The following is a 27,209-nucleotide window of genomic DNA, read 5'->3' as shown; positions in this document are numbered from 1 at the left end:
CAAAGGCTAGATGATTTGCATATTTATGAACTATTAAGCATCTTCTATACACTCCCCTCAGGAGGCTCAATAAAGACATGAAATTATTTCTGCCTAGGTCACATTTATTAATTTCAGTCTCTGCATAAGATTTACAATTTACTGCAACACAGGGGGGAGAAATGAAGACAGGGTTAAAGGGGAGCATAAATTGTTCGTTTTTGCTAGTTTATATCATCCTCTCTTGCCACTCTTAGTGGTTCAGGAAATTCATTTTATCTTCCTGTAATCACCTTTCTGGATGCAGTGAGTAAACAAGAAAATGTAGATAGAAGACAAAATAAACAAACATAAGGTCATGCCTTGCATACTACAACTAGTATAAAACAAACTTGAAAGCTTGATTGAAGTTACTCATTAAAATACTGCTACTGCTGAAAAAGGTGGAGGGGTAGCTCATTCAAGTGCAGTGTGAGAGATCCAGGGTCAGGTGGCGAGCTAAACTCTCCATTGGCTTGTAGATTCAGACCTCTGCTTGTGGAAGGAAGAATCTTCTTAGACACATTCATTAGCGAAGACTAGGAAATGCTAATTGAAAGCACATTCAGATAAAAAAATTTGCAATGTAAAGTTTATTTTAAAAAAGTTCTGGCCAGTTTTTATTCTGAAAAATCAAAGCCTACTCTGTAACTAAGGTAAAAGGATAGAGATGAGGGCACTTTCTGTGATGTTTAGTGGGAAATTGTATTCAATGGTTTGCAAGGTCTCTATAGTAATTCTGTATTTTGCATAACACAGAGGCAGGGAGTGAGAGGAGTTTCGACCTTCGATCCCTCTCCCCACAAACACATTTTTCAAGTATTATTTATTTTCCAATTTAATGGCTGTTTTGGAGCTTCCTCTCTTAAGACAAACAAGCAACCAAACAAAGGCAAAAAAAGCTATGCGCAATCCAGACAGCTGAGGAATAAACTCTTTCTTCTTAGATTCTTGTTATGGAGGATGATTTGTTCTTGATCTGCAGTTATGCTGAGATGGATAATTTGATTCACAGCCAGAGAAAACGGAAGGCTTTTATTTCTCTTTTTTCCCCCTGAAATTCTGCATTAATTGTTTTGTTTTTCTCAGTATAGACGCTCCACTGACATTTTAGGATTTGTTAATAGTTCTAAGCTTGGAAAAAATAGCAGCCTTGCTGATAATAAGAAAGTTGTCATTCCATAATGGAAATACATGGACTTTTACTAAAGACTTGTTATTCCACTTAGCAGGAAAGGTTTTGAACACATCTTCAAAATAAGCCCTTTTGAGCAGTAATCAGAGACAGCTGTTCAAGTTACAAGTACTCTATTTCTGCTATGAAAATAGATGTGCTCTGTCCTGGGTGGCAATAGCCTTGCCTCTATCAAATTTCACCCTGAAGACAGGTAAAAGCTCAGCTGCTTCTCCAGCTGAATCTGTGGCCAGTTACTAAGGCAGTATCATCTCTGCCATTCAAAATAACATTAAATATTGAAACTAGCACGTGATTTAATCTAGTAAAATTGGAATAAACTGTCCAAGAAAGTAAACTGGCAAATGGGCAACCAGTTGAACATGTTATATTTTAATTTGCAGAGACAAAAATGACAAGCAATTTATTTACATAAAACTGTACAAAAGCAAATTAAATTATGTAAATATTTCATAAATAGAGGTGGACTAGCGTTTAATACATTTTGCCATGTTTAGCATAGTTGCGTGCATAGTGACTCATAATAAACAATGATAAATTGTTCTCTGCTTCACTATCAACATCCAAGTTGCAGAACAATAGTCAATGATTATTATTACAAACAGATCGTACCACACTGAATGCAAGTGCTTTAGAATTTAGGAAAAGTTGTCTGAAAGCATACCCCAGGTAGCTGGCGAATGTTGCCTTCTTCCTAGTGCTTACGCTCTTTCAGTCAGTAATACAACTTAACTGATGGGCTTTCATTTCTATTGCTTTTTCATCTGCTTCTTTTCTTAAGGAAACTGTATATTTATCACCAAAGAAACGGAAGGAAAAATATCTTGTTGTTCAAGTTCCTTACAAGTGTTTGGTGACAGCTGGATTTACGGCAAGATTGTTATCCATATTCATTGTTTTTCTGCTTGACAACTTCTAGGGTAGCCTTTCAGCCAATCGTTTCAATCCCATCTAAATTCTTCCCCCACATAAAAATAATGTTTAGCTTTTTTTTCCTGAAACTCAGGCAGCAGGCCAGTCAGAAACCATATTCAATAAACATAGTGGGTCTGAGATCTGGAATAAGCCTTAGATTTTAGACCAAAGCTATTGAACTTTCTAATACATATAAAGTTATATATTAACGCATCAATCTATAAAGGTGTCCTAATGTAAAATACATGCAAAGCTCATCTGAGTTTCCCATGGAAGGAAAGAAAAAGATGATTTCTATTCTGTACAACTAAAATGTTATGAAGGCTAAAAGCAATTGAAAAAAATTGTCAATTTTCCTGGTAACATGAACTGGTGACACCTTGCTAAATAACCATCATATAGACTGATCATACTTTTCCAGGCAGCAGAATTAAAAACAAATTAAAACAACCCCAAACCCCGCACAAATAGTAATAAAAAAATCCTCAAGACCTACTTAAACCACAGCCTTGTGTTAATAATTCTTAAGACTGGTCCATTAACTGAGTTTGGCAAAAGGCTTGTTTTTAAATATATCATTTATAATTTCTCAGAAAATAAACACAGGTAAATATACAGGTTCAAAAAAGTTGGGAATAGCCCCTTACCCCTCAGTGTCCAAACCCAACTACCGCTTTACCATAATAATAGGTATAAAAGGCACAGTTGCATATTTTGCATTCACCCTAATTATTTTTTTATAGCTTTATTTGTTTGTTTTTTATACAAAAGCACTCTATTTATGGAGTGGCACCAGATTTAACCTATTTCAAATAATGAGGAAAAATACAAACACAAAATATATTTGTATGTCATGCCAGGTCAGAAGAGTAATCAGCATATTAATAGTGGCTAGTTCCACAAGAATTACTGTGAATACTTACAGTAGATAGAATTTTAAAAAATTCTTTCACACACATTTTAGATCTAAGGAGATGCACACAAGAAAATTATTTCATGACTGTCTTATGTGGTGCAAAAATTGGTGAGTGACTGCTGATCCATTTAATCTGGAGGTCTACTATGACCTGCATTATTAGCCTTGTAGAAAAAGTGTCTAAGAATATATGGAACCCAGCTACCTAATTTATTTTCTTGTGTGTAATATTAAATAAAATCTTATTAAAGGAAGTTTGGTTGAACATTTGTGTTATGCAATTGTGTATTCTGTTGAAACGTGCAAGAAAAATGTGTTTACATTACATAAGCATTTTTAGAAGCATTTTTAAACAGGTACTTACAGATTATACAAAGCAGTAACTGCTATACGCAGTCTCATAACAAAGTACTAGCTTGCATCTCTCCATATTACTTAAATAATTAAACATAAAAATGTTCAATCATTATTAATCTTTGATTTTAATATTTTCTTTCTAAAATGTCCCATTCATCATAACTGCTATACACAAACTAATGTTACTTGAAGGAAGTAAACTTTAGAGAGGAGAATGAAAAGGCCAGTAATGGCACAACCCACTAAATGGAGAAGTGAACTCAAAGGATAAATGTGATGAGCTGTTTGGATTTACCAACCTCTACCTTAGTCTGTTTAACGTTATTTCTATGCAATTCTTCAAAGCAAGAAACTACCCAAAGCTACGTTATGACTACAGTTACTAGAGAGCCATCTAGCCATGCCATCACGCCAGATTCAACAGCCAGGGATCTGAACGCTTTCCCCGTCCTTGAGCTGTCCTTGCTGTGTTGTTTGATTGTCACTTTTGTCTGAATGTCTGAGCTTGGTCTGTGATTATTACTACATCAACTACAGAGCAATTGGTTGATGTTCTGCATGTTTTGTTGCTTTTATTGCACAAAACCCTGTTTCATTTCCTCTTCCTTCCAAGAAGCACTCACCATGGTAGTTGTTACAGCTCTTGCATATCACAGTAGCTTGGATTCCTTTTAAGTCATCTTGACCTCCTAGGTATCATACCACTGTTTATGAGATCATTTTTTACTAATGCTAAATGTTCTGCATCTTGATATCATTTAGTATTGCACTTTGCTTGGTTTTAATGCACTTGGTTTCAAGAAAGCTTTCATTATCATCATCTTTGACATAATTGAAGCAGTTGATAAGCTGCAACATTGATGACCAGACTTAGCAACCATGCCTTGCAATCTGAATAGAAGCTTTTGTATCCAAGTTGTAATGTTCTCTTGTTACTACATTATCCCATTGTCCACCTTTTTCCCTCCCATCAAGCATTCCCACCAACACAGCCTTCTCTTCTACTATTATTTTTTAATTTTGATCTTAAAAATTCCCTGGAACTAGCATATGCAGCATATCATATGCAGCATGTGCTGCAATATGTCATTACAAAAAAAAAAGTATCAGTTCCTTTGGGCATTCAACTGAACCACACTGGAAAAAAAATTTGTCATCTGGGCTTGTGAACTGTGCTGCTGCGTAGAATTTAACAGAAGTTGTGTTATGAGTACATGTGGTTTTTTTGTGAATACATTTATTTTCTAAGTCAAGCCCCAATACTTAACAGTTCCCCTGATCCATTGTGTGATCTTTGGCCTTTTTGTTATTACAATCTTTCCAGCTAAATGTTAGTCTTGCCCAAAATAATGATTTCAACAGTTTATCATTGCTATCCTATGGTATAAGTGTTAGTAATTGTGTTTACATTGAAATAATCATTACAGACAATGAGAGAGAAAGAGAGAAAGAGACACAGCAAGACACATTTGTTCTATGGATAAAACAGAACCAGAGTTCATGAATCACAGGAAAGTATGCCGTGGTTTTGACTGCAGTCTCAGGCTGAATATATTTCTGTTGCTTCCAGCCTCAGATGAGAGGTGAGAATATTAAAGCTGTGGTCTTCACAAAGTGCCTATTAATGATTATTCCTTTATATTTATCCTATATCTTTACGGTTTCTGAAGGATTGTCCCTGATGGGGATCAGCAATATTCAGATGGTATGTTTTGAATACATTTTCCCTGACCTGTTATCCTCAACAAGCCAGATGACAAACAAACAAAATGAGTGGCTTAATTCATGCTTCTGCAGAGGGGAAACAACAGTGTGTTGTGTTCTTTTTAATCAAGCTTGCTACTATGGGAGTAATTTGCAACCATAGATCTAGGAAAATAAAAATCAGCGAGGGGGAATTAGACATGCAAGTAACAACAATGTTTTCTACATTGTACAGTATAGTCAGGCAGACAGTATAATTACATGCCTGCTAGGGAGGCAGAAGTGGCAGGCAGATCTTTTGTCTCTTTGGTGGCCCCCTTTCTTTTGTTTCACATTTTTTCTTAAAATTGTTGTGATTTTAAGAATTTTGCCCCATTTCTTTCTTATATTATGAAAGAACTTTGTTGCTGCTTTTTAGCCTACAGGTAAACTTCTCTTCTAGTTAGAGTATTGACAGGAGATGGCTTGTATTCCCCTGTCTGTGTAAGGGGGATATCCTCTGGATTGCCTTCTTCATTTTTGCTGAAACTAGCTGCGCTGAAGGTCTCATAGGATGAGGTCAACTTTTTGTTAAGGAGGTTTCTGTTGCGATCACCCATGAGGGAGGCTTCTCCATTGGCCAGCTTTTCCTGACTGCCCCGTTCATCTACAGGCATGAAAGTGGAGAGTTTTGGCTGGCTCTTCTGCTTTCTCTCCGGAGAAGTACGGACTGGCATCCAGCAGGAGTCTGAGTGGCCATATTCATCACATTCTCGGGTGCACTTCCCTGTTAGGGCTACATCTGGTAGAGGCCGTGAATCTGAAAATAAAAGAGAGTTGTCTTTACAAATTGATATTACAGTGACTGCCATTGAAACTGAGAATCCTGAAATTCACAAAAGGTATTTTTAAAGGTCTTGGTGGGAATGTTGCAGTAAGTTCCTCAGTAATAATTTTTTCACAGTGCATGTGCCCAGAGGCAACAAGCAGATCTGTACAGTTATTCTCAACCTTAATAACTGAAATAAAAACCAGGCTACTAATCCTCTTCCTGTGCCTGTAAATTAATTCCAGAAGCATTTGGCATTAAGTACTGAATTAATTTTGATGTCTGAAAGAGTCAAAGAAGCACTTAATTCCATACTGCCAATTTTCTAGAAATTATTAAAAATACCTTTCCTTGAATTTTTTTGTACAGAATACTCCGAATTTATGTGGAAGGATCCTTAAACCCTGCACCCTGCAAATACTTACAACCATACTTAATGCCCTGAAAATGAGCAAATCTGTTATTGACAAAGGGACTGAATTTTCATATAATGTAAACCTCTGCTTTCATTTCTGAGGATTGGGCACTTGAGTTGTTAGTCCACAATATGTTACATAACTTGTACAATCAGTAATTGCAGAAGCATGCAAAACCTCTGCTATGGGCTTTAAACTTTATCAGTAGTACAAATAAAGCCATTTTGTGTGTATATGTGCTTGGTAAGACACAGGATGATTCTGAGTGCTGCCTAAGAGAAATATTTTATATGTTGTTTGTTATGTTAGAAGGTGTTCTGTTGCTGTGCATCTCTATTTTTTCTGTACTTGTGGGAGATTTCACTGAAAACCAGCAAAATTCAGGGGCCTGCAGAGTTGACTGCTACCTATCTGTAATGCAGTATATTTAATATTTGTATTTGTATTTTGATACTTGCATACAACTGAATTTAAAAGCTACCTCAACTAATTTAAGGAATGGGTAAGATTCTTAAACCTTGCTTTTATTCAGGTATAGTGTATTTTGTGGTCTAAAGGAACAACTGAAACTGCCTACAAAGTAACAACATGATATTCAAACAAAGTTGAAAAAGAACATAAACAAAGAAAAAATTTTTCAAGTGTGTTTGATATGACTTTCATATGATAAGACTTATTTGATGAAATATTTGGTTTTGTTTTATAAAAAATCAATTATTTTAGAAGGGAGCAAGGAACTTCAACATGGAAACATAATCAGGTACTTCATATGGGCCGTGGCATCTTTCTACCTTCCTACTACAACAACAAAGTTCTTGGTAACAGTAATTTTTGCCTGTAATAAAGTGTGCCTTATAAAAACTCTTTCAAAGGTCTGCTCAGCCTTCATTCTGTTTGTTCTGCCTATTTTTCTTTGATTTTCACTGGTAGAGTACCTTCTCAAATGATGACAATTCCAATGGTGGATTTTTTTATAAATTGATAAAAAAGACCACGGCTGAAGACAAACAAACAAACAAACAAAACCCCAGAACCAAAAATTCTTCTCTCTTCCAGAATAAGCCATTTTAATTTAAAATATTTACAACAGGTGCTTGCAGAGAAAGCATATTTAATTTCAACATCTGTGGATTTAATCCTGATAGAATTGCAAAAGCTCTTGAAAGTCAGATTTATCTTCACCCTGTCCTGATTATTTTCAGGCATTTAAACATCAATGTAATAAATAATTTGTTACAGTATTGTAAAGAGTTTGTACACTATTTGGTATTGACAGGTGTCAACATTTTATAGAATCTACTGTATGTATTCTGAATACTGTATAAATTTTCATATTTCAATGAAATATCACTTACTTTCACGAGGAATCAACCCTGGTGTCTAGATAACTGAATAACCCTGTAACTAAGATGTGTAAGGCCAGGAGGAGGGACCTGAGGGAATTTTTTGTTTTTGTTTTTTAATTTTTTCCCCCAATTTATTTTAAGACTTTTTCCCATAGACACAATTCCCATTTTTTTTTTTCTATTTTTTTTTTCCCCAGAGAAGAATGCAGTACTGTGGAAACTTGTCAGCTTATCAGTTTTCAGATGGCTGTGTTCTGCAAACATACACAGAATGTGGGAATGGTAGCAGGACAATCCTCTGTTTGTCAGCTAAATCAGCATTATTCTGACTCTCCCTAAAGATAAGAAGCATAATTGACTGCTCAGCTCCCCTGATGTGCTTTGATTTTTAAGCATAAATTCATATTTTTACAAAAGGGCCAATTCCCTTAAATCTCCATAAACTAGACAAACCAATACCTTATTTCTGAAAAAAAACAACCATTAAACATTATGCTTGCTTCAAGTATTTTAATTATTATTTATTGCATTTAATTATTATTATTGCAACTGCTGATCAAGGCAATATAGTCTGACTTTTATTTAAAACATAAGAATATATATTTATTGAAAAGATTTTATTTTGCTGTTGTTTGAGTTTGGGGATTTTTTTGGATTGAAACAATTAGCATCTCATATCTGATGGAATCTTTTAGCTCGAAAATATTTCCAGTCAGTAATACATGGTCTCATAAAAATTGTCTCCTTGCTGAGGGCCTTTGAATCATGCACTTGAAAATGTAACATTTTACATTATAATACTTCTGTTCACTTCTGGACAAGTAAAGGAATTCCTTATTGTAAAGCATGAGGACTTAATGTACAATTCAGCCTTATAATGCTGTTTTAAGAAGCAAAAACCCCCAAGACAGTGTGTTGCTGCAAGTTGTCCTGTGGGGTTATGAGATAAACCTTATTTTCATACCCGCAGAAGAGCTCAGAGAGACACCGGAAGAACAATACTAGCCCAAATAATACCCTGGCAGACATACCCAGGCACACCATAGGGCAATCAGACCCTCAGAGGTCCGTCTGTCCAAGCCCAGAGGGACACATGTGTGCATAGTAGCAGATAGGAACTCAAAATAAGGATTCAGGAGGAAATATCATCTCTCTGTGTAATTCTGGGGGTTGCTGTCTAGGTATGTAGAGCACATTATAAGATATGGGGAAAAGAAATTTGGGACAGCAAAGGGTTTAGATGATGTTTAGGGCAGAAACCATTGGGAACACAAGTGAGGAGTTTAGGTGATAGTGGAGAAATAGAGATATTAGGTGATAAAAAAAGGCCAGACACATGTAAATAGTTTGCTGGGTAACAAGTTTGTCTGGTTATGTTCTGTGCCACATGAACACCACCTGTCCTGTGCTCTTATTAAATTCCTTTCTAACTCGTTCCTGGGAGTAGGCTCTCTGTTCTGAGTGCATATATGGATATGGGCATGTACACTGTCACTAGCAGTCTTTCATCCTGACCAGCCAGAGAAGAGGACAGAATGAGGCCCCTGGTGCTGTTTGTTTACAATGGTTGTGTCAAGCAATACTTAGTTCTGATCTAGAGACACCATCAGAAGATATGCTTGAAAATAACTAAGAGGATACCTTCTGATGACATCTTGTGATGATCTTTTTTTGTTCAGATAAAAGGTTGAATTTAACTCATCTACATAAACTCTCAGAACCTAATCTCAAATCTGTAGATTTCTTTATAACAAGAGATATCACATATCTTTCTCACTAATTAAAATTGTGATAATTTTTTCTGGTTAATAAGGGGCATTTTAAACACAAATTTAATTTGGCTCCCAGATATGCAATTGAAGTAGGAATCTGTTGTGCTGGTCCTTGATGATTTGCCAATTGTGCTGACAAATTGTTTGCTGTTCCATATTCCATTAGACTTGTCAGCTCTCAGTGGGGTCACTACTGGAGTATTTAACTTTTACACTGAGAAGCACTTAAAAAAGCATTTCACTTATGTTTCAATGCAAATTGTACTAGAGGACATGAGTAAGTTTATTTTTATTTTTAAATTTTGAGATTGTTCAAAACTCCATGGGCTAGGTAATTTAAAAAGCTGAGCATACAGTCCCTGCACTGCAAAAGAAGGATGATCTGATTCAGTGAATTATCAAAAATACAGTTACTTCCTCTAGCTGAAGTGGCATAGCAGTTTATCCAAATTAGGGGTTAAATCACTGTTATCAAGTGCAGTGTATAGAAAGCACCCCATTTTCCCTTAACCAAAGTTTAGGTATGTCAATCTTTTAAACTGAAGATCAATTAGAATGCAACAAGTTTCTAACCATGTTGGATTAAATCTATACTCAAATGCTGTAGTGATTCAAGTTCTAAGAACAGATGCAAGAAAGCAATGAAGTACAAGGCTGTATTAACTGTAAGCGTCAAATCTTAATTGAAGGTGTTTCAGAGAAAGGTATATGGCACTGGGTTTGACAGCCTGAAGGAGACGAGGCTGCTGCTGCTGTTCCGTACCTCCAAGTCCATACATTAGCAAAGATGAAGATATATTTCCAGTAGGCACATACACAGAGCACACACATACACCAGATATACACCGAGTTGTCCACACAGATCACAGACTTCAGCTTGGGAAAAAATTGGAAAATGTAATTTGAAGGGCCTTAAAATTTGCATTGTCATTGTATCAGATAGAACCTTCCACAACAAATTTTTAAAAGTTATCTGATAAAAGATTTTTTTTAAAACTTTAGTAATTATTCATCCAACTAATCCTTAAACATTTTCAGGTAATTTCTGAGATGGTGATATGCTTTATGATTGTCATAAAACTTTGTACAAAAGAATTTAAGTGATTGGAAATACTTATATGTATGCTAATGTTTCTGGTGATTGTAGCTGACTGTTCCCTTAGAGCTAGTAGGGTTGCTTATAATCAAAACAGGAAGGCACCTGCCACTGCAGGTTGGACAGGGGAAAGAAGATGTTCTATCTCCAGTTTAATGACAAAGAAACTAGCTCAAGTATTCCAACCAAACAGTTTTCCACTAATTTCTGTCCTCCTATTCCTAATCGAAAGAGGTTAATATATTTCATCAAGGACATAAACAGTATTATGAACTCAGTAGTCAACTAGTACACCTGAGGATTGGAACTAGATGATTTTTAAGACCCCTTCCAACCCTATCCATTCTATGACTCTACATGTTTCAAGTTATTTGATTTTATTTTACACACACATTGCAGAAATAATAGTCAAGAATGTTCACTCTGGCTTTACTCTACACATTTTTTAGCAACCATTCTTGTACAATATATTTTATAGAACCACATCTAGTCATGACATGGTTCTAGACAGACACTGGAGAAAAATGTAAAGATCTTTTCACTTTTTCATTTTTGTAAACCACACACAAAGCGGATGATAACAATAGACTTAAGATGTATTTAAGCTGTCAAAAGTTCTGTCCCTGGAGGTGGAAAACCTTCCAAATCAACAGTGACACTATATCTAGGCACAAAAATTGAACATTTGCCTAAAACATTCTTAGCTGTAGCCCTTTCTTTTGGAGGAGTACAAAACCACAGTAGCCATTTAGTATGACAGCAGTGCAACAGTACTGTAAACTGTGGAGCTGTGTCTGTAGGATCTGAGGAGTCATTGGCAGGTGGGTTCTAAATAGTATCTGTGACAAATCAATGACTACATGCAGATTTTGCTTTCCACATTGACAGGCCCATAATATCCCTGCATGGTTCCATTTATTGAGGACCTATGAAGAGTGCATTTGGAGTAATTCCAGCTACTGTGGGAAAAGAAAAAAAAAATAGGAACAGTTATATAGTAAAGAGACCGTGGTTTGGATGAGCCCCATTTTTTCTGTATTCTGTACACAATTATGTTTCATTCAGAAGACAGTCCAAAATGCAAGTAAAATACCATTATATGATTAAAGTGGAGTACATTTACATGGTTTTTATATTAAAAGCCATGACTGTCTTATGAGCTGTGTGATCAGGAGCATAATAGAGCTCTTAAAGCATAACAAGTATTGACTATATGATCGGGGAACAATAATGCAGAAAACACTAAGAGAGTACATGTTGTAGAAAATCACTGTTTAAGGGGGAAAAAGGAAAGCTAGTCTACAGGGATATACAGCTACAACAGTACTGTTGTTGAAATTCTTGCCTCCTAATTGAAGTAATTCAGGAACTGCACCCCAGTCTGTGCTGTGGCATATTCTGACATGCCAAGACACTATAAAAATACTTAAAAATGTTTGAAAGCATCAGCAATTTCTTTCTCTGTACCTTAGGCTAAATACAGTTAAACAGCAATTGAACATATCTCAAGAAGCATTTAGTGCCCCGAGGCTTGGACTGCTGTCATTCTGAATGTGGCATTATCGTGTACTGCAGAGATAGTGCATGCCATCTCTAAAACAGTCTTCCTGAATAAAGTCAAACACAAATCCACTGCTTGAGATATGCCAAATACACTGAAGTAATGAATACATTAATTGATTTTGGACTAGAATAATTTCATGTATATCATGCCTAATTCTAAAGTTCCTTTCCATGCTAAAGAAAATGCTTGAAAGCACAGAAAGGTTTTATATATATTGATGGAATGATTAATATTGTGAGACAAGGTATGACAGAATGATACAAAATAATGAATTCTGAAAATTTTGGTTTTTTAATGCAAAGAAAAAAAATATAGAAATAAAGAATGACGAATATAGAATAAAAGTGAGAATTTTCAGTACTTGAAAAATGGTGGAAAATAATAGTTCTTCTTAAACAATCCCTAAAACCAGCAAGACTCACTGCTGTGATGTGTCCAAAGTCCTAATACTTACAAATTTCAGAAGAAACTAGAGTGACATGTTAAAGGAAACACATGCTGCTAAATAGTCTTTTACAATTAAAACTAATAAAAATAAAACAAACAAAGAAAGCAATGACATAGGAAATAGAGTAAAATGATTCTTTAACATTTGAAAAAAGTTCATGCTAGATGAATGAAACTGAATTAGTGAGAAGAGAAAGCAGATTTGGTAGAAAAGAACATGAAGTACCTAAGAAGCAAGGGAAAAAAAACCAAAAAAACAAGAGTGGAAACAATCTGTTTTATACACTCATAGTGAAAAAGACCGGAAGTAAGGTCTCGATTTCAGGTTAGAAATTAGAAAAATCTCTGAGGATGAATGAAGTAGTAATGGAAGGTTACAGAATGAGTTTTACAAATGTCTAGATTTTTTTTTTTCCTGAGGATAATATAAACGTAGCTAATCTAACCTAGGAAAAGAAAGATGCACTAAATGACCTCAAAAGTTTCCCTTCAGCTCCACAGTTCTGTTGGTGTGATTGCCAGCTCTCATGTACTTTGGCCTCAATCCAATTCCTAACTGCTTCTCAGTTGAGACTCTTATTCAGTAATAAATCAGCCTCAGACAGTGGGCCTCAGTTCAACCAAAAATCCACTTTAGAATCCTCCTTAAAATTTTATGGTAATAAAACTACAAGCAAAACCCAGAAATAGTTGGTCTGCTTAATTCAGGTGTTGATCAAAGGAATACAGAAACATAATGCCCATAATGATAAAAACACCTCACCCACTCCCAAGTTCCAACATGATAGTTTAATATTTATAAAATCTTGTTTCCTGAGAAAAAGCATGTCCATCCTATTTTACAATTAATTTCTTCACAAAGTTAAAGAATTAATATTGTTTCTACCTGTAGTGGTGCAAAACATGTCACACCTGTGAAGTGCATTAAATGTGAAACCGATGTGAGAATCAAAATTTAACAAGTGTTTACATCTTATATGATATTTTTGTTTTGCATCCCTTGAATATTATCTGTCTGTGTTTTAGGGAGGAGCAGCCATATAAGATAATGAATTTATAAATTTTGATTGGTTTTTTTATGCTTATTAAGCCTACTACACCAGTCTGTATAGCTATTTAAAATGATTCAGACATTACCAAAGAAGTATCACCCAAATAATAAAGAAATATTACCCAAGCAATAATATTTCTGACTGATATTCCACATAGTCATAGTTGCTTCTATTGTACCTCCAGCAGTTTAAAGTATAATATTCTTTAACTGTTTCCCTAATTATGGCGCAACTTGATAAAAAAAAAAAAAATCTTGCCTAAATTAGTGATTATACCAATTCAATAATATCGCACCTCTGTTCTTCAATGGATCATCAGTATATCACAACTTACATAAAGACAGTTTATATCAAAAACAGATCTATGTGTTTGGGGTTTTTTACACAAAAAAAAACCATACTTGTGCTTTCATGCATCAAAATCATATTGATCTGATGGTTGTCAGTGGAAGGCAATAACATAAATTGTTACAACATTATGGTTAAGTGAAATCAAATTCAACAGGCTTAATTCTAGACAAATACTAGTTTGATTACATTATAAAATAGGAAAGGCCAGTAGAAACACAAAGTTTTCTCTTGTTTAAATTGTATTTATCCTGTAGTTCAAACTGTATTGTTTAATTTTCTTTCACAAAACCAATTGCATATATATAATGAGAACTAAGTACCAGCTTATGGGATACCAGTGGTGAGTACCATACTAAATGCACCATGCTGAACCTAAATTCCCCAGATTTTAATTTTCTACATTTAAATGTAATTGCTGCAAGACTTCTTGTAATCCTGTTAAATCCTTTGATAGCCTGATTTGTTTCTATCAGTGAAATGGCAACATATCCTTCAGAAAAGCAGGACTTACTGTGGCTTCCTGAAGAAGCATAGACATTAAGATGTAGGAAACATTTAAGCTGTCTAATTGTTCTGCCAATCTAATGCTAAGGTATTAATCTGTCACTGTGTCAAATTACATGCCTTTATTTTTTTCAGTAAAATGTGTCAGTGCTTAACAAACTCTGAGCTGAAACAATTTATGGAGCAATTAGAATGTCAACTCTCCTACAGATGACTTACGAAAATCTGAATTGAGGCTCAAAAGTCACCATAACTTCCTTGATACTCCTGCCAAAGTGATGGGACTGCAGGAGCTCTAAGGGAATCAGGTAGCTAGCAGCCATTATTAGCTCACTCAGCTGTTCCTCCCTTTTATTTTATTTTCTGTTGATTAGGATTTAATGTATTTTCACATCTGGAATAGACACCAGGTAGAAAAACGAGTGCTTGTGCCACAGAAGATAAAAACACCATGACTTCCCCTCATCTCCCTTCAATTTGTGCCCATCTCATTCAACATACAACTTATTTTTGGAGATAATCCAAATAATATTTTCTAAGGGATACTAACGAATGCAACATTGCTTCCGTTTAGAAAATAAAACACCCCAAAAGATGGCCCCAAAAGATGCTTGATGTCATTTGGTCTCATGGATATCTCACAAATATCTTCAAGGATATATAGAACTGATAATGAAAGTTGAATACATAGAAAAAAATAATCACATGGACGGATATTTGGTGAAGCAATATAAAAATGCATTATATATGGCTAAGGTTTAGCTTCAGATGGTGGCTGATTAAAAAGATAAACCCCAATAAGCACATGGCTGGTTAATTGCCACAAGTAATAGCAGGAATAAAATCAATAAACAGAAAAACTGAACCACTTGTGCTTGTCAACAAGAACTCAAACTAAAGTTTGAGGCTTCTGTTCGAAGGCTTATATATTTAAGAATTGGCTTTAAAAATGCTGATTTTTTTCCTTTCATATCTTTCAGTGAGTTACTTTTCCTTACAGAATTATCCTGAAACATGAAATAGTAACTTGAACTGTTCATGTTGATAGTACCACTGCATTTGTGAAAATTAAATGCTTCATACTCTTCCACTTTGTGCAGCAAAACATTTCTAGATTCTGGATCATATTTTATACCTGCATACACAGAAAAAAATATGATATAGTAACCTGTATTAAATAGTACTACTGCTTTCATAAAAAGGGAATTACTTGGGTTTCCAGAGGTTTTCTGTGTGACTCATGTAAGGTATATTTTGTTACAAGTCATAGACTTTCAAAGGTTAAACTTGTAAGTGCAAAATGAGGTGAAGCTCTGTTAATTTATATCATGTTATTTTCAAATGGGGCAAAGAACAGTTATCTATGCTTTACATGCAAATGATTACCTAAATAATGTAGAGCTCAGCATGAAGCAGAAACAAATAACTTGTGACTACTTCCCTTTTTAGCAACTGTCAAGAGAAAGTCGTACCGTAAGAAGAAATATAGCAGTCGTGAAGGGTCCATTTAACCTTTTGTGTCACGTGAAGGGAACCTTACCCCATACAATGAAAAAAATAGACACTTATCTGTTCATGTCATACATGTTTCTCTCACAAATGCACATATAAATTTGTAATTTTACTTTATGATATTAGAAGATCTGGGACATAGAACAAAATTTAGTACAGTGCAGTGAATTGGAAAGTACAAAGAATGCACTTTCATGTCTTTAAGAGAAATTCTACATAACAAAAGACTGAAATGAATGTTAAAAAAAAAAATAAAAAACATTATTGTATTAAATCACATTCTCCCTGTCTATGTAAGTATAATTCAGAAGAAATGGGCTAAATTTTATAAAATATATTGCTCATCCTCTTTAATTATGAAGAATAACAGAAATATAAAATAAAACTCAGCCATAAATGATAACACTTCCATTGGTCACTGAGAAAGAAAATTATTTACTGATTAACTAGTTACAGAGTTTTGTGTTTTATTCCATGTAAGTAGCATGAGCCTCCTCTTTATAGGAATTACTTTGGGACCTTGAGCTCTTCCTCAAGAAGAAGTAAAACCTACCCCGGAAATGTAGAATAGTTGGATAATAGAATATTCTGAGCTGGAAGGAACCCACAAGGATCATTGAAGTCCAACTCCTGGCCCTGCACAGGACAGCCTCAAGAACCACAATATGTGCTGATAACATTGTATAAACATTTCCTGAACTCTGGCAGGTTTAGGACCATGACCACTTTCCTGGGGAGACTATTCTAGTGCTCAAACACCCTTTGGTTGAAGAACTTTTTCTAATATCCAACTCCGGTGACACAACTTCAGGTCACTCCCTTGGGTCCTGTCACTGATCATCACAGAAAGGAGATCAGTGTCTGCACCTTCCCTTCATGAGGAAGTTGCAAACTGCTTTGAGGTCTCCCCTCAGCGTCCTCCAGGCTGAACAGACCAAGTGACATCAGTGGCTCATTGTATGGTGTCTTTACCGTCTAGGCCTCTAGACCCTTCACCATCTTCATAGCCCACTTTTGGATGGTGTCTAGTAGCTTTAGATACTTCTTACACTGTGGTGCCCTAAACTGCACACAATATTCAAGATGAGGCTGCCCCAGCTCAGGGCAGAGCAGGACAATCCCCTCCCTTGCCCGGCTGGCCATGCTGGGCCTGGTGCACCCCAGGACACGCTTGGCCCTCCTGGCTGCCAGGGCACTGCTGACTCGTGTCCAACTTTCTGCCAACCAGGACCCCCAGGTGCCTTTCCTGGCACTGCTTTCCAGCATTTCACTCCCCAGTCTGTACATACACAGAGTTACCCCATCCCAGGTGCAGAATCTGGCACTTTCACTTGCTGAACTTCACATGGTTGGTGATTGCTCAGCCCTCTGTTTTGTCAAGGTCTCCCCGCAAGGCCTCCCTGCCTTTGAGGGAGTCAACAGCTCCTCCCAGCTTTGTATCATCTGTAAACTTGCTCAGTCCCTTCCAGTCCTGTGTCCTTTATGATGATATTGAGGACCTCAGAGCTGAGGATAGTTCAAGATAGGATAGTTTAAGACAAGATGTGGAACCCCACTAGTGACAGGGCACCACTCTGATGTCACTCCATTCACTGCAACCCTTTGTGCCTGAGCCAGCTGCTCACCCATCCCACGATGTGTTTATCCAGCTGTATGCTGGAACTTTTGTCTGGAGGGCACCATGACAAGCAGTATGGAAAGCTTTACTGAAATCCAAAAATACTATATCAACTGGCTTCCTTTCATCAACCAGGTGGGTAATTTTGTAAAAGCAAATTAAGTTTTACAAGCAGAACTTTGCCCTCGTGAAAATGTGCTAGCTGAGACTGATGATTGCATTATCCTACAGGTGTTTTTAATACCTCACACAATTAATTCCCCTAAATTTTTATTTCTGTTATAAGTACTGATGCTTTCTTATTGAGATTTTGTGGGGAAGAGGGAGTTTTGGGAGTTTTTTTTTTTTTTGCTGTTGATGTCGCTTTTATAGTATGTGGAAAAGCCTTTACACCTCAAAAAATGAAGAGACAAATACAGAAAGATAATGAATCTCTCAGTGTGATTTATGTCCTGCTCAAAGGGATTTTTTCCATTAATTTTTTTTATTGATTTTTCAGCTGTGTCTGCGATTACAGTGAATTAATTGCAAACATCAGCCCAGAATTTTTCCATATTTATGACAGATTCATCTGGGTTACAGTCCATTAGTAATTAAGTATTAAGCACAGCACTAATTCCTCTTGAGCACATATAGCTGAAAGACTGTAATCCTACACATGAATCATAGGGATGTTATACGAAAATGGGTTAGAGTATCAGTGCTCATCTCAGTATGCAATGAAACAGTATAATGATAAATTCTTTTTCTAACAATAGAAAGTATAGAAGTAGTTTGAATGAAACAAAACAAAGGAAAAGCAATCAAGTGTTACTTGCAAAGTCTAAGCTTGTTGGAAACAGTAGTGTCAATCCTTTCTGTGAGGTAGAATTTACCAAGGACTGCAGTGTGTATCATAGCTATTTGACCATGATTATTTGACATTGTTTCATTTATTCAACTGTTATAGGTGGTAAAGAAGTATAGCTTTTACTTTACAAATAGAACTGTGGATTGATGAATGTTAAAAGCGAGAACGGACTTGAACAGAGGTATCTAAGCATGTTAGTCCGGAGCTATCCCATCCCTGCAATGAAGATACTGGGGTTTTGCTGACTAGGTAACACTGTCCTCAAATTTCCTAAGTCATTTAGTTGAGTTGAGCATACCCCGCAACAGATTGCTTGAGATATTCCTCCAAATTTTGTGAAATCTTTCCCAGCTCCAAAGTAAAAATTGAGTGTTTTTTGTCAGAAGTAACTGCAGTGGAAGTATTTTTTTAGTGAATCAATTCTATTTTCGGTTTAAGAATGTTCAATAGTGCAACTAATCTCCTCTTATGTTGTGCAGCACAATATTAAACTTAGTCAGTATATTTCTGTTTAGCATGGTTGCCAAAGCATTTGCCATACCCATAAAATTGTAAATCTCAGGAAATATTCCATTGTTCCTTTGCCTGTGACATCTGCAGCTTTCTTAAGACTTGCAGTATATATATTTTGGGCTACTGCTTCAGAGTTAGCATCTACTTTTTCCAGAATAAATTAGATATTTTCCAGCTTGTTCCATTGATCTGAATATGAAGAAATTTTGTAAATTATTAGTTTATGTTTTCACTCACACTTCAGTAAAAATGACAATGTTAGGCTTGCTTCACTGGCAATGCATGACTAAATTCTTGACAATAAGTAGAAAAAAACGCCCAATTATGTTTGTTAGGATAACATAAAACTTAGCCAAGCAAAACATATTAACAATGAGGTTAAATTATCTTCCTTTTAAGAGTACATATTCAACTGAAGAAAATTTAAAATATTAGTGTTCTAAATGTATTGACTGGAGGTGAGGAAAATAAGAAATAATCCTCTTGATTAATCCCAGTTTAAATCCACAGAGTAATTTCTACTAATCTACCCAATATTAATTGGAGTTGTCATAATCAGTTAGCAGCTGCTGGACTGTTTTGAAAAGCCAAAGACACAAAACACCAAGTTAAAGGGTCAAATATAAGAGCTGGACAGAACATAAAGAAGTGGAAGATGAAAGAAATATGAAATCTGTGGATTTCATCTGACTTGAAGGGCAACTGTTGTTAAAGCAAATAAAGTAATGTGGTATTTTGGCAATTATTATTTCAGAGAAATTTTAATAAACTGTTAATTTACTTTTATTAAAAGGTTATTTCCCACTATTGCCCCCATGATATATCATAGCTAGGCCATATGGGGCATACTTTGTACAAATATTTTCCTTTCAGGCCATTCTGAACATTGTTTCCTGACAGAAAAAATGTTTAGTAGAAAATTGTTCTCTCTGCAGTGTTTTAGTCTCTGGCTCCTTTTTGAGATCATAATAGATGTGTCAGTTGGGATTGTGGTTCTTGTGAATATAAAGCATTGTGCATTGAAGTATAGCTAATTTATTCATGTAATAGATTCCATATTGGCTGGTACAATTGTTTTCTACTTGTGTCTACTATGAAGCTGCAACTTCAGGCAAAGAAATGTGTACTGAAATATCAATCACCTGAGCTACATTTATGTCAGATGGGGGAATTATTCCAGAATTATTCAAAGAGTATGACATGCTCCTAGCAGAGCTGAATGAAGTCCTACCAATAACTGCTTGGACTTTGTACAGGAACGATCAGCAGAGATGGCTGATCATTTCATGCCCTTTTGTTAACAAAGCATTTCTGAAAGTGATCCATTCATTATGGTATGGACCAAGCACAGCAGATAAATCCACAGTCCACAGTGGTGGACTGGCAATTAGTTCATTAAACTTACACTTGAAGATAATTAACTTAAAAGGATTGGTAGAGCATTTGTTATATTTATATGTATATTCTGTTTTAAATAAGAGATGAATGTCTAGCTAGCTAAATTTGAAAATGATCTGTTTACTTTCAAGTGATACAGATAAAAATCAAATGGAAAAACTAATATGTTCTCAAAATATTTTGACAAAAAATATTTTTCAGCATTAAAATTAACATTGATTTTATTCTGATCTTTCTGTGAAGGTCTTTTGAAACTCCTATTTTTTTATTAGACTACTTATATATACTCTCAAATCTCTTTCCTGCCAGGTGTGTGAAAACTCTCTACATATGTAATAATGCAATAAACAACTGAATAAAATCTCAATGCATGTTTTACCCTATCAGACATGTGAACTACAATTACATGTATCTTGAATGTTGCTATAATTATTTTATTCTGCTGCAAAACTATTTTGCAGAGTTTTCTCTGTTTCTATTTACTGGTACTTTTAGTCACTGAAAGTAGAGGAGATACAGAAAGAGGTCAAAATTGACAGCAGAACTGAATGAGGGCTGCTCATGCCAATGAGATAATGAAAACCAGCACTGTTCTTACAGCAACAATAATGAATATAAATAGACAAAGCTCTGAACAGCTACTGGGAGAAAGAGAATAAGGCATCCATTTCAAGAAAATATCTTTTCCTGCCATCATAGATAGCTTTGTGAACTGGATAAATTAGGATGCCCTTTAAACAATTTTCATGCTTCAAAAAATGTCTGAGAGAGACATTTTACTTTAAGGAATCAGACTTAATAGGTTGAATTTTACTTCTCCGCTTATATTTCTCATGTCAATCATTCTTGGAAAAAATCTGTTATCTCATCTTTCACAAACTTCAATACTTAAGATGAATACCTTTTTCCCTCCCTGGATTTATTGTCTCAAGCACACCTATTCCTTCCTATATCTCTACAGATAACATTATCAGAGTGCAAGTACCATCTAAATAATCACTAGACACAAAACCTTTGTCTAATGTTTTTTTCTGTTTAAAATTAAGTCCACAAGTAAATGTATAAATCTGTACCAATGTAATTTAATGGAACAGCTTTACCTCTCTGTTTTTCTTCCATATAAAATGCTGGATGCTATATTTAAGGAAAGATCAAAAAAGCAAGTTTCTTTGCTTTTTTTGACTGACAGCATCTTCCAATCCCACAAGATTAAAAGTCATTGAATAGATGCCATATAATTTAATTTCAAGAGATTAGAACATTTTTGTCTGTCACTAAGTGATTCTATGGACCTAATGTATTTAATACCACATCTGTTAGAAAATCAGTAGAGAAACATCTTGTTTCTTATTGAAACTGTCTGAATATAATTATATCTTTTTCTGGAATAACAAAATAGAAATTTATTATGATTTTTATTAATGTCATCATGCTATAAGAGAACAATTTTTCTGGTTTATTTACAATAATTTTATTCATAGGGAGATTTTTTCTGAATTAAGATTTACAGACATATCTTCGATTTCAAATTTTAAGAGGTGAACTGATGGAAAAGAAGAGTAAATTTGGAATAAATTTTCCTTGCTAAACAAAGTCTCACTTTTCTCTTTTGTTAGATTCATTTATTATGCCTCAGTCCATGAAAATTTGTCTAGCTGCAGGTATCGCTTGTTCTGCAAAACAAAACATACAGATTCCTACTATAATCTGCATTTTGAAGACTCTCTTAGGAAATTTTAAATTGTTTTAAAAATCTCAGCCACACAAATTTGCCAAAGGAATTATAATCATCTGTGAAAATTTCTCTCTGATTCAGTTTTACCTAATCTGTCTTTCAGGGAAAAAATAATGGACACCTAAGTCATAGCTTTCACAAGATGCATTATATCACTAGTACCTAGGATTTAGAAGTCTGGTCAATCCAATTTCATTTAAATTTCTAAAAAGCATAAATATTTGGTTTATTCAAAGACTAACTTCATACTGCTCTGATATCCTTTGAATAAATTATTTCTGTCATCAATGAGAAGTGCAAAATCAAAATAAACAACTAAAGCTGTTGGCATGCCAAACATCTGAAAATAATGTAAAGTATGATCCAGATCTGTTCCAAGAATAGGAACTGAAAATTTCAGTGAAACAGAAAGACGAAATAAGGTCTCTCAAGGTTATTTGTTTTGTGTTCTTAACTATTATAAAGTAGATGAAGATTTTGCAAACTTTAAACCCTTTTCTAAGACACTGACACTCAGCAGCATATCCAAAATATAGATAATTTTTCTCAAAAAAAATAACAGGTACATTAAAGATGGCACCAAAATTTTTGCTCTATTTCACCATGTCTTATTTATTAACTTCACATGGACAGAGGTAACAAAACACCATGATAGAAAATACAATTTAAAGATGTGTTTGGAGTCTGTCATATTATTACTGCATAATGTATTTTTCTGCTCAAAAGTGTGAAGCTGCTGAACCAAGCTGCTCTTCAGCTTCAGTGTGTGTGTTTTTCTGACTGAAGAGTTTTAGGTTAAGTGGAACTCCTTTGAGAAAAATGAAAGATTGCTCGATTCTCAAGAGTAACTAAACTTGTATAATTGAGAGAATTTTCTATGGCTCAGTGGGGAATCTGTGCCCCTGCCTTTAAATTTATTGGTGACAGAATGATACTTCAAGGAGACTAGAGTTTATTCCACATAGGAATCTAGTGAAGGTTGCTTGACTACGTAATGTGGGAGGAAAGGATATTAAAGAGAAGTGGCAAAATACATGTTTCAGATATTCATATTTTGTCTAGCTCATAAGATCTTTGCTTCCACTATTAAGAACAACAAAAAAATGTTAGTTTATTACATAGTGTTCTAATAAAATAAAGCTATAGAGAATATTATTATTTTGACATCTCTTGCTGTGTTATTTACCCATCAGGACTCAATCAAGAAGGTTATCAAACAAAAGTATAAATGAAAGAATCTTATGCAGTCAACAAGTATGAATTTGTAAAGAGATAGAACAAAAAATGAGCCTGAAGCTACTTATGGAGCCATACCAACTTTGCTTTACCTAGTGTTTCATATGTAAAGCTCACTAACCGAGAAACATAGTGTGAGGAAAAAAAATAAATTCTGATCTAACTAAAAAATGTTTTGCTTTAAAACTGAAGTGATTAATTTGTCAATGCTAATATAGGATTCCAAAGGATTAGTGTAGAAGAAACTTGATCTAATCCTTATTCACAAAGCAATGTTACACATAGCTCAGCATATAATTTTTAGGAAAAATTAGTTGGTAAGACAGATGTCTTCTATGATTTACCATTGCCATATTACAATTAATATGCTTCATCCTATGAAACACACCAATGGCAAGTTATCTATGCCTACATGTGGAACACAAGAGAAGGCTCTAGAAGAACACTGTATAATGAGATATCAGATGGAAAAGAACAAAACTAAATTTTACAGGATAGGAAAACTTTTAAGACTAATTTTCACCAACTTTTTCTGCCTGTTATGAAACTGAAATACAAATTGTGTACTACACATGCTATTCTACCTTGAACTTTTTCTGGTCTTCTAGGATATTTCCAGGTATTATTTGGATTGGAGGATATTATCTGTTGGGATTTTTTAAAAGACAGCAAAAGAAGGCTAAGAAGAACATTGAAGAGGCGTTTCTGATTATAAAGTATGCGTGCCTTAAAAAAAAAAAAGTGAATAAAAGAAAAACAGAATAAATCATTAGATTTGAAAGAACTCAATGCAAACAGAAGATAAGCAATTATAATGAAATTTTTGTAATGTTTTGAATAAGCATTCCAGTTAGTAAACCTGACTTAGTCTGTATACTATAATTACCTGCTTCATCCTTAATATTCTGTTTTTCATCAAATGAAATTAAAAGCAAGCTAATTCTAGGTAGTCCTGCAAATCTGGCTTAAAAAGAGAAGTATTATCAATAGCTATAGTTCATCTTATCTCAAAAAAAATCTTTCAGGTAACCAATACATCAAAGGACTTGCACTGCAGCTCTATCCTACTCTTTCTAATTATGAGGTTCTTCTCTGCAGGAAGCAATTCTAAAAGAACTGGAACAATTTATTTTAAAGGCTACAAGCATCAGAAGAATTCTGTGTCATACATCCTGAAATGCAGAATATCTTAGCACCTCACAGCTTGCAACAGGCACGTACACAGACCTTTTCTAGGTAAAAAGTGTCTGGAAAACAGCTTTTCAAAATAACTTCTGAAATTAATTTCTCACTATAATTAACTTGACAATCATATGTTAAAAATTAAATTAGTCTTTTATTGACCAAATGAAATCTGTGAAAAAGTATCGTTCTCTAACATCTGCCTAACAGACATATTTTGAATTTCCAGTATTTTCAATAGTAAGATTAGTATGAAATAAATAATGTCACAAGTAGAAGTAAAAAGAAACCTTTTTTTGCCATATGCAGAAAATAACTTGTGTGGAAATGTTAAGATGGGGAGAAAAAAGTGCCAAACAAATCAAACCTTTTCAGACTTACATCTTTTTCTATAAAAAGTTGTAGTGCCTCACTTTGGAAACAATTTCACTTGTTCTGCAAGTAGATGTCTTCAGAACTTTGCTATGCACAACACAGTTAAAGAGAACCTTTTATATCCATAAAGATGTGTCAGCATATTTCAAGAAGTAAAAACATTTATGACAGTTTACATTATTACATTTCTTACTATACCTTCTGCCATGACCTTCAGTACAGATCATCTGCAAGATTTTGATGTTATCATCCCAGATTCAAAACAAATTGAAAGGGTGCAAAGAAAATATTCTGATTTACAATAGTCAGAAAGAGTTACCGATAAGAAAGTTGCACCAACAAAATGTGGTGTCTTAGCTTAATCTATGTAGAGAGCTCGTATTCCCAAATAGAGACCTGAATTGCATTTATTACTTTATCTCTTATTTATGCAGTTGATATTTCAAGTCATTATGCCAGTGTTCGAAACTGAGTGCTCATAAACCACTTCTCTTCCTCAAAAATAATGTCACGTGGACATTCTCTTATTGAGTAAGGAAGAGATCAGGAGAGCATGCTCTATAGCTCTTGTTGAATGAGAAGCCCTCTGCTAGAAGAGGAGGTAGGGGCCTGTGGTCAGATTTCAGAAAGCATATTTCTGTCCCTGGCTGAATGTTTAAAAGTGGGAAAGCCACTTTGCTTCCCTCTCCTGTAATAGCTCCTAATAGAGGTTATGCTGCGTATGCTATCGTAGCTACAGAGTGATGGTGGCTCCCACCAAGAAATGTTCTAGATGTGAATCCCTTTAAATGAAATATAGTACCTGCAACTTCCAAATGCCTGCTTAACAGAATATGTCTGTGCTTTCTACTCTGATTTTAACCTGTGTGCTGGGTTCATCTGTTAAGGGAGGAGCATTTAGAACTGAACTGTTCTTTTTGGCCTGATATCTGGATGTCACCAGAGCACAGATTACCAGATGAAATGGTTTTGTAACTGTGAATCTTAGCTTAGATTCACAGGTAACGTTGTGATTCAAAACACAGAGTAAGGTAGATGCAAGGGATTATCTTTGTGAAACTCCTTAGGCACATCTACCTATACACCACTGCCAGAGCCAAAAATAGATCATCTTGAACTCTCCCATTTTCTTTAACAAACCATTCAAAAAGGCTTTGTCTGGCACCAAAACTGTCAAACCAGGGCTAAGGTTTTTAATTTGAAAATGGCAAGGTCTAGAGCTGCTCTATGACACAAATCATAAAGTTGTTAATTAAACTCTAAAGCAAATACTAAATTTTGAACTGCAATAATTACCAACATTTTCTCTAGGGCTCAATATCAAGTACTTATTTCAATTAATTAACTGCTATGATACCTTCAATAACTTTTCCAAAAAAAGTGGTGGTTAAATTTCAGCTGAATTTATTAATAAAATCTTTGCCCCTCAAAAGACTGAAACTTAGCTATTATCACCTTGTTCTCAAGAGATTAATAGCATGAAGTCCACAGCTATCATCTCTCCTTGCAAAATATTCAATATTCTGCAATAAAGTCTTTTAAAGTAAATATGAGATGACAACTGATTAGGGATCTGTCAACTGGCGCAGGAAGACTTGACACTTTGTTTCTAGCTGAGTTTCAAGTCCATTATTTTGATAATTGCACAAATGAAATTCTTGCATTTTTTCCACAATGTGAAAGCTATGAGCAAATAAAAGCTGCCATTCATTTGTTAACATGATCTAAAAGTAACACAACGAATGCAAAACGCTTGATTGGCCAATTTTTTCTTTTGTGAACCAATGCCCTTGCTTCTTGCTAGACATTTTGAAAGGCTCTGAGGGATCTGCATCCATCAAGATAGCTCATGAAAAGCAATTGTTACCTTGTTCCAGTCACCATCTAGATTCTTCAGCTCATCACAAGATTTCCAACAGTAGTTAACATCTCACTCACCAGTGTGACTGAACGTGAATTGCAGAAGCATTAGAAGACGTCTGACTAAACTGATATTCATTTAATATTTCCCATCAATCTGCTAGACAAATTACATCAAGATTTTCATTACTTTAACGCTTCAAATTTTGTCAGATAATTTAGTGATACCAGTCAGGATGTACATTTAAACCTCTATAAACATCATTAATTCAATTACTTGCAGGCACTGTAATGTCAATATTTATTTGATACAAATAAACTAAATGAAACAAATATTTTCAAAAACACTTAGTGTCAGTTTATCTGTCCAGAAGGTGCTACTATGATCTTCCAGACTGCTCCTTGAAGGTATGAATTGAAGCTTTTCCCCCTCCCAGAAGCAAGATAAAAAGTATGTCTTCTAATACAG

General features: G+C 34.9%; 1 protein-coding gene across 2 annotated transcripts in view; it reads right to left on the bottom strand.

The window, feature by feature from the left end:
• Window positions 1-1,558: 1,558 nt before the first annotated feature.
• PCDH7 (protocadherin 7) overlaps window positions 1,559-27,209 on the bottom strand; it is a 265,561-nt gene continuing 239,910 nt past the window's right edge. For both annotated transcript variants that reach the window (XM_088057037.1, XM_088057038.1), the window contains exon 3: window positions 1,559-5,904. In XM_088057037.1, the coding sequence (XP_087913163.1) occupies window positions 5,525-5,904 (380 nt within the window). In that variant the 3' untranslated portion in view covers window positions 1,559-5,524. The remainder of the gene's footprint in view (window positions 5,905-27,209) is intronic.

The sequence above is a fragment of the Pseudopodoces humilis genome, chromosome 6, assembly GCF_049639895.1.
Source record: "Pseudopodoces humilis isolate 2021_Gansu_Grassland_sample_001 chromosome 6, ASM4963989v1, whole genome shotgun sequence".
In the NCBI taxonomy this organism is placed as follows: domain Eukaryota; kingdom Metazoa; phylum Chordata; class Aves; order Passeriformes; family Paridae; genus Pseudopodoces; species Pseudopodoces humilis.
The sequence above is the reverse complement of the archived record's forward strand: the minus strand, read 5'-3'. Positions and strand labels throughout refer to the sequence as shown.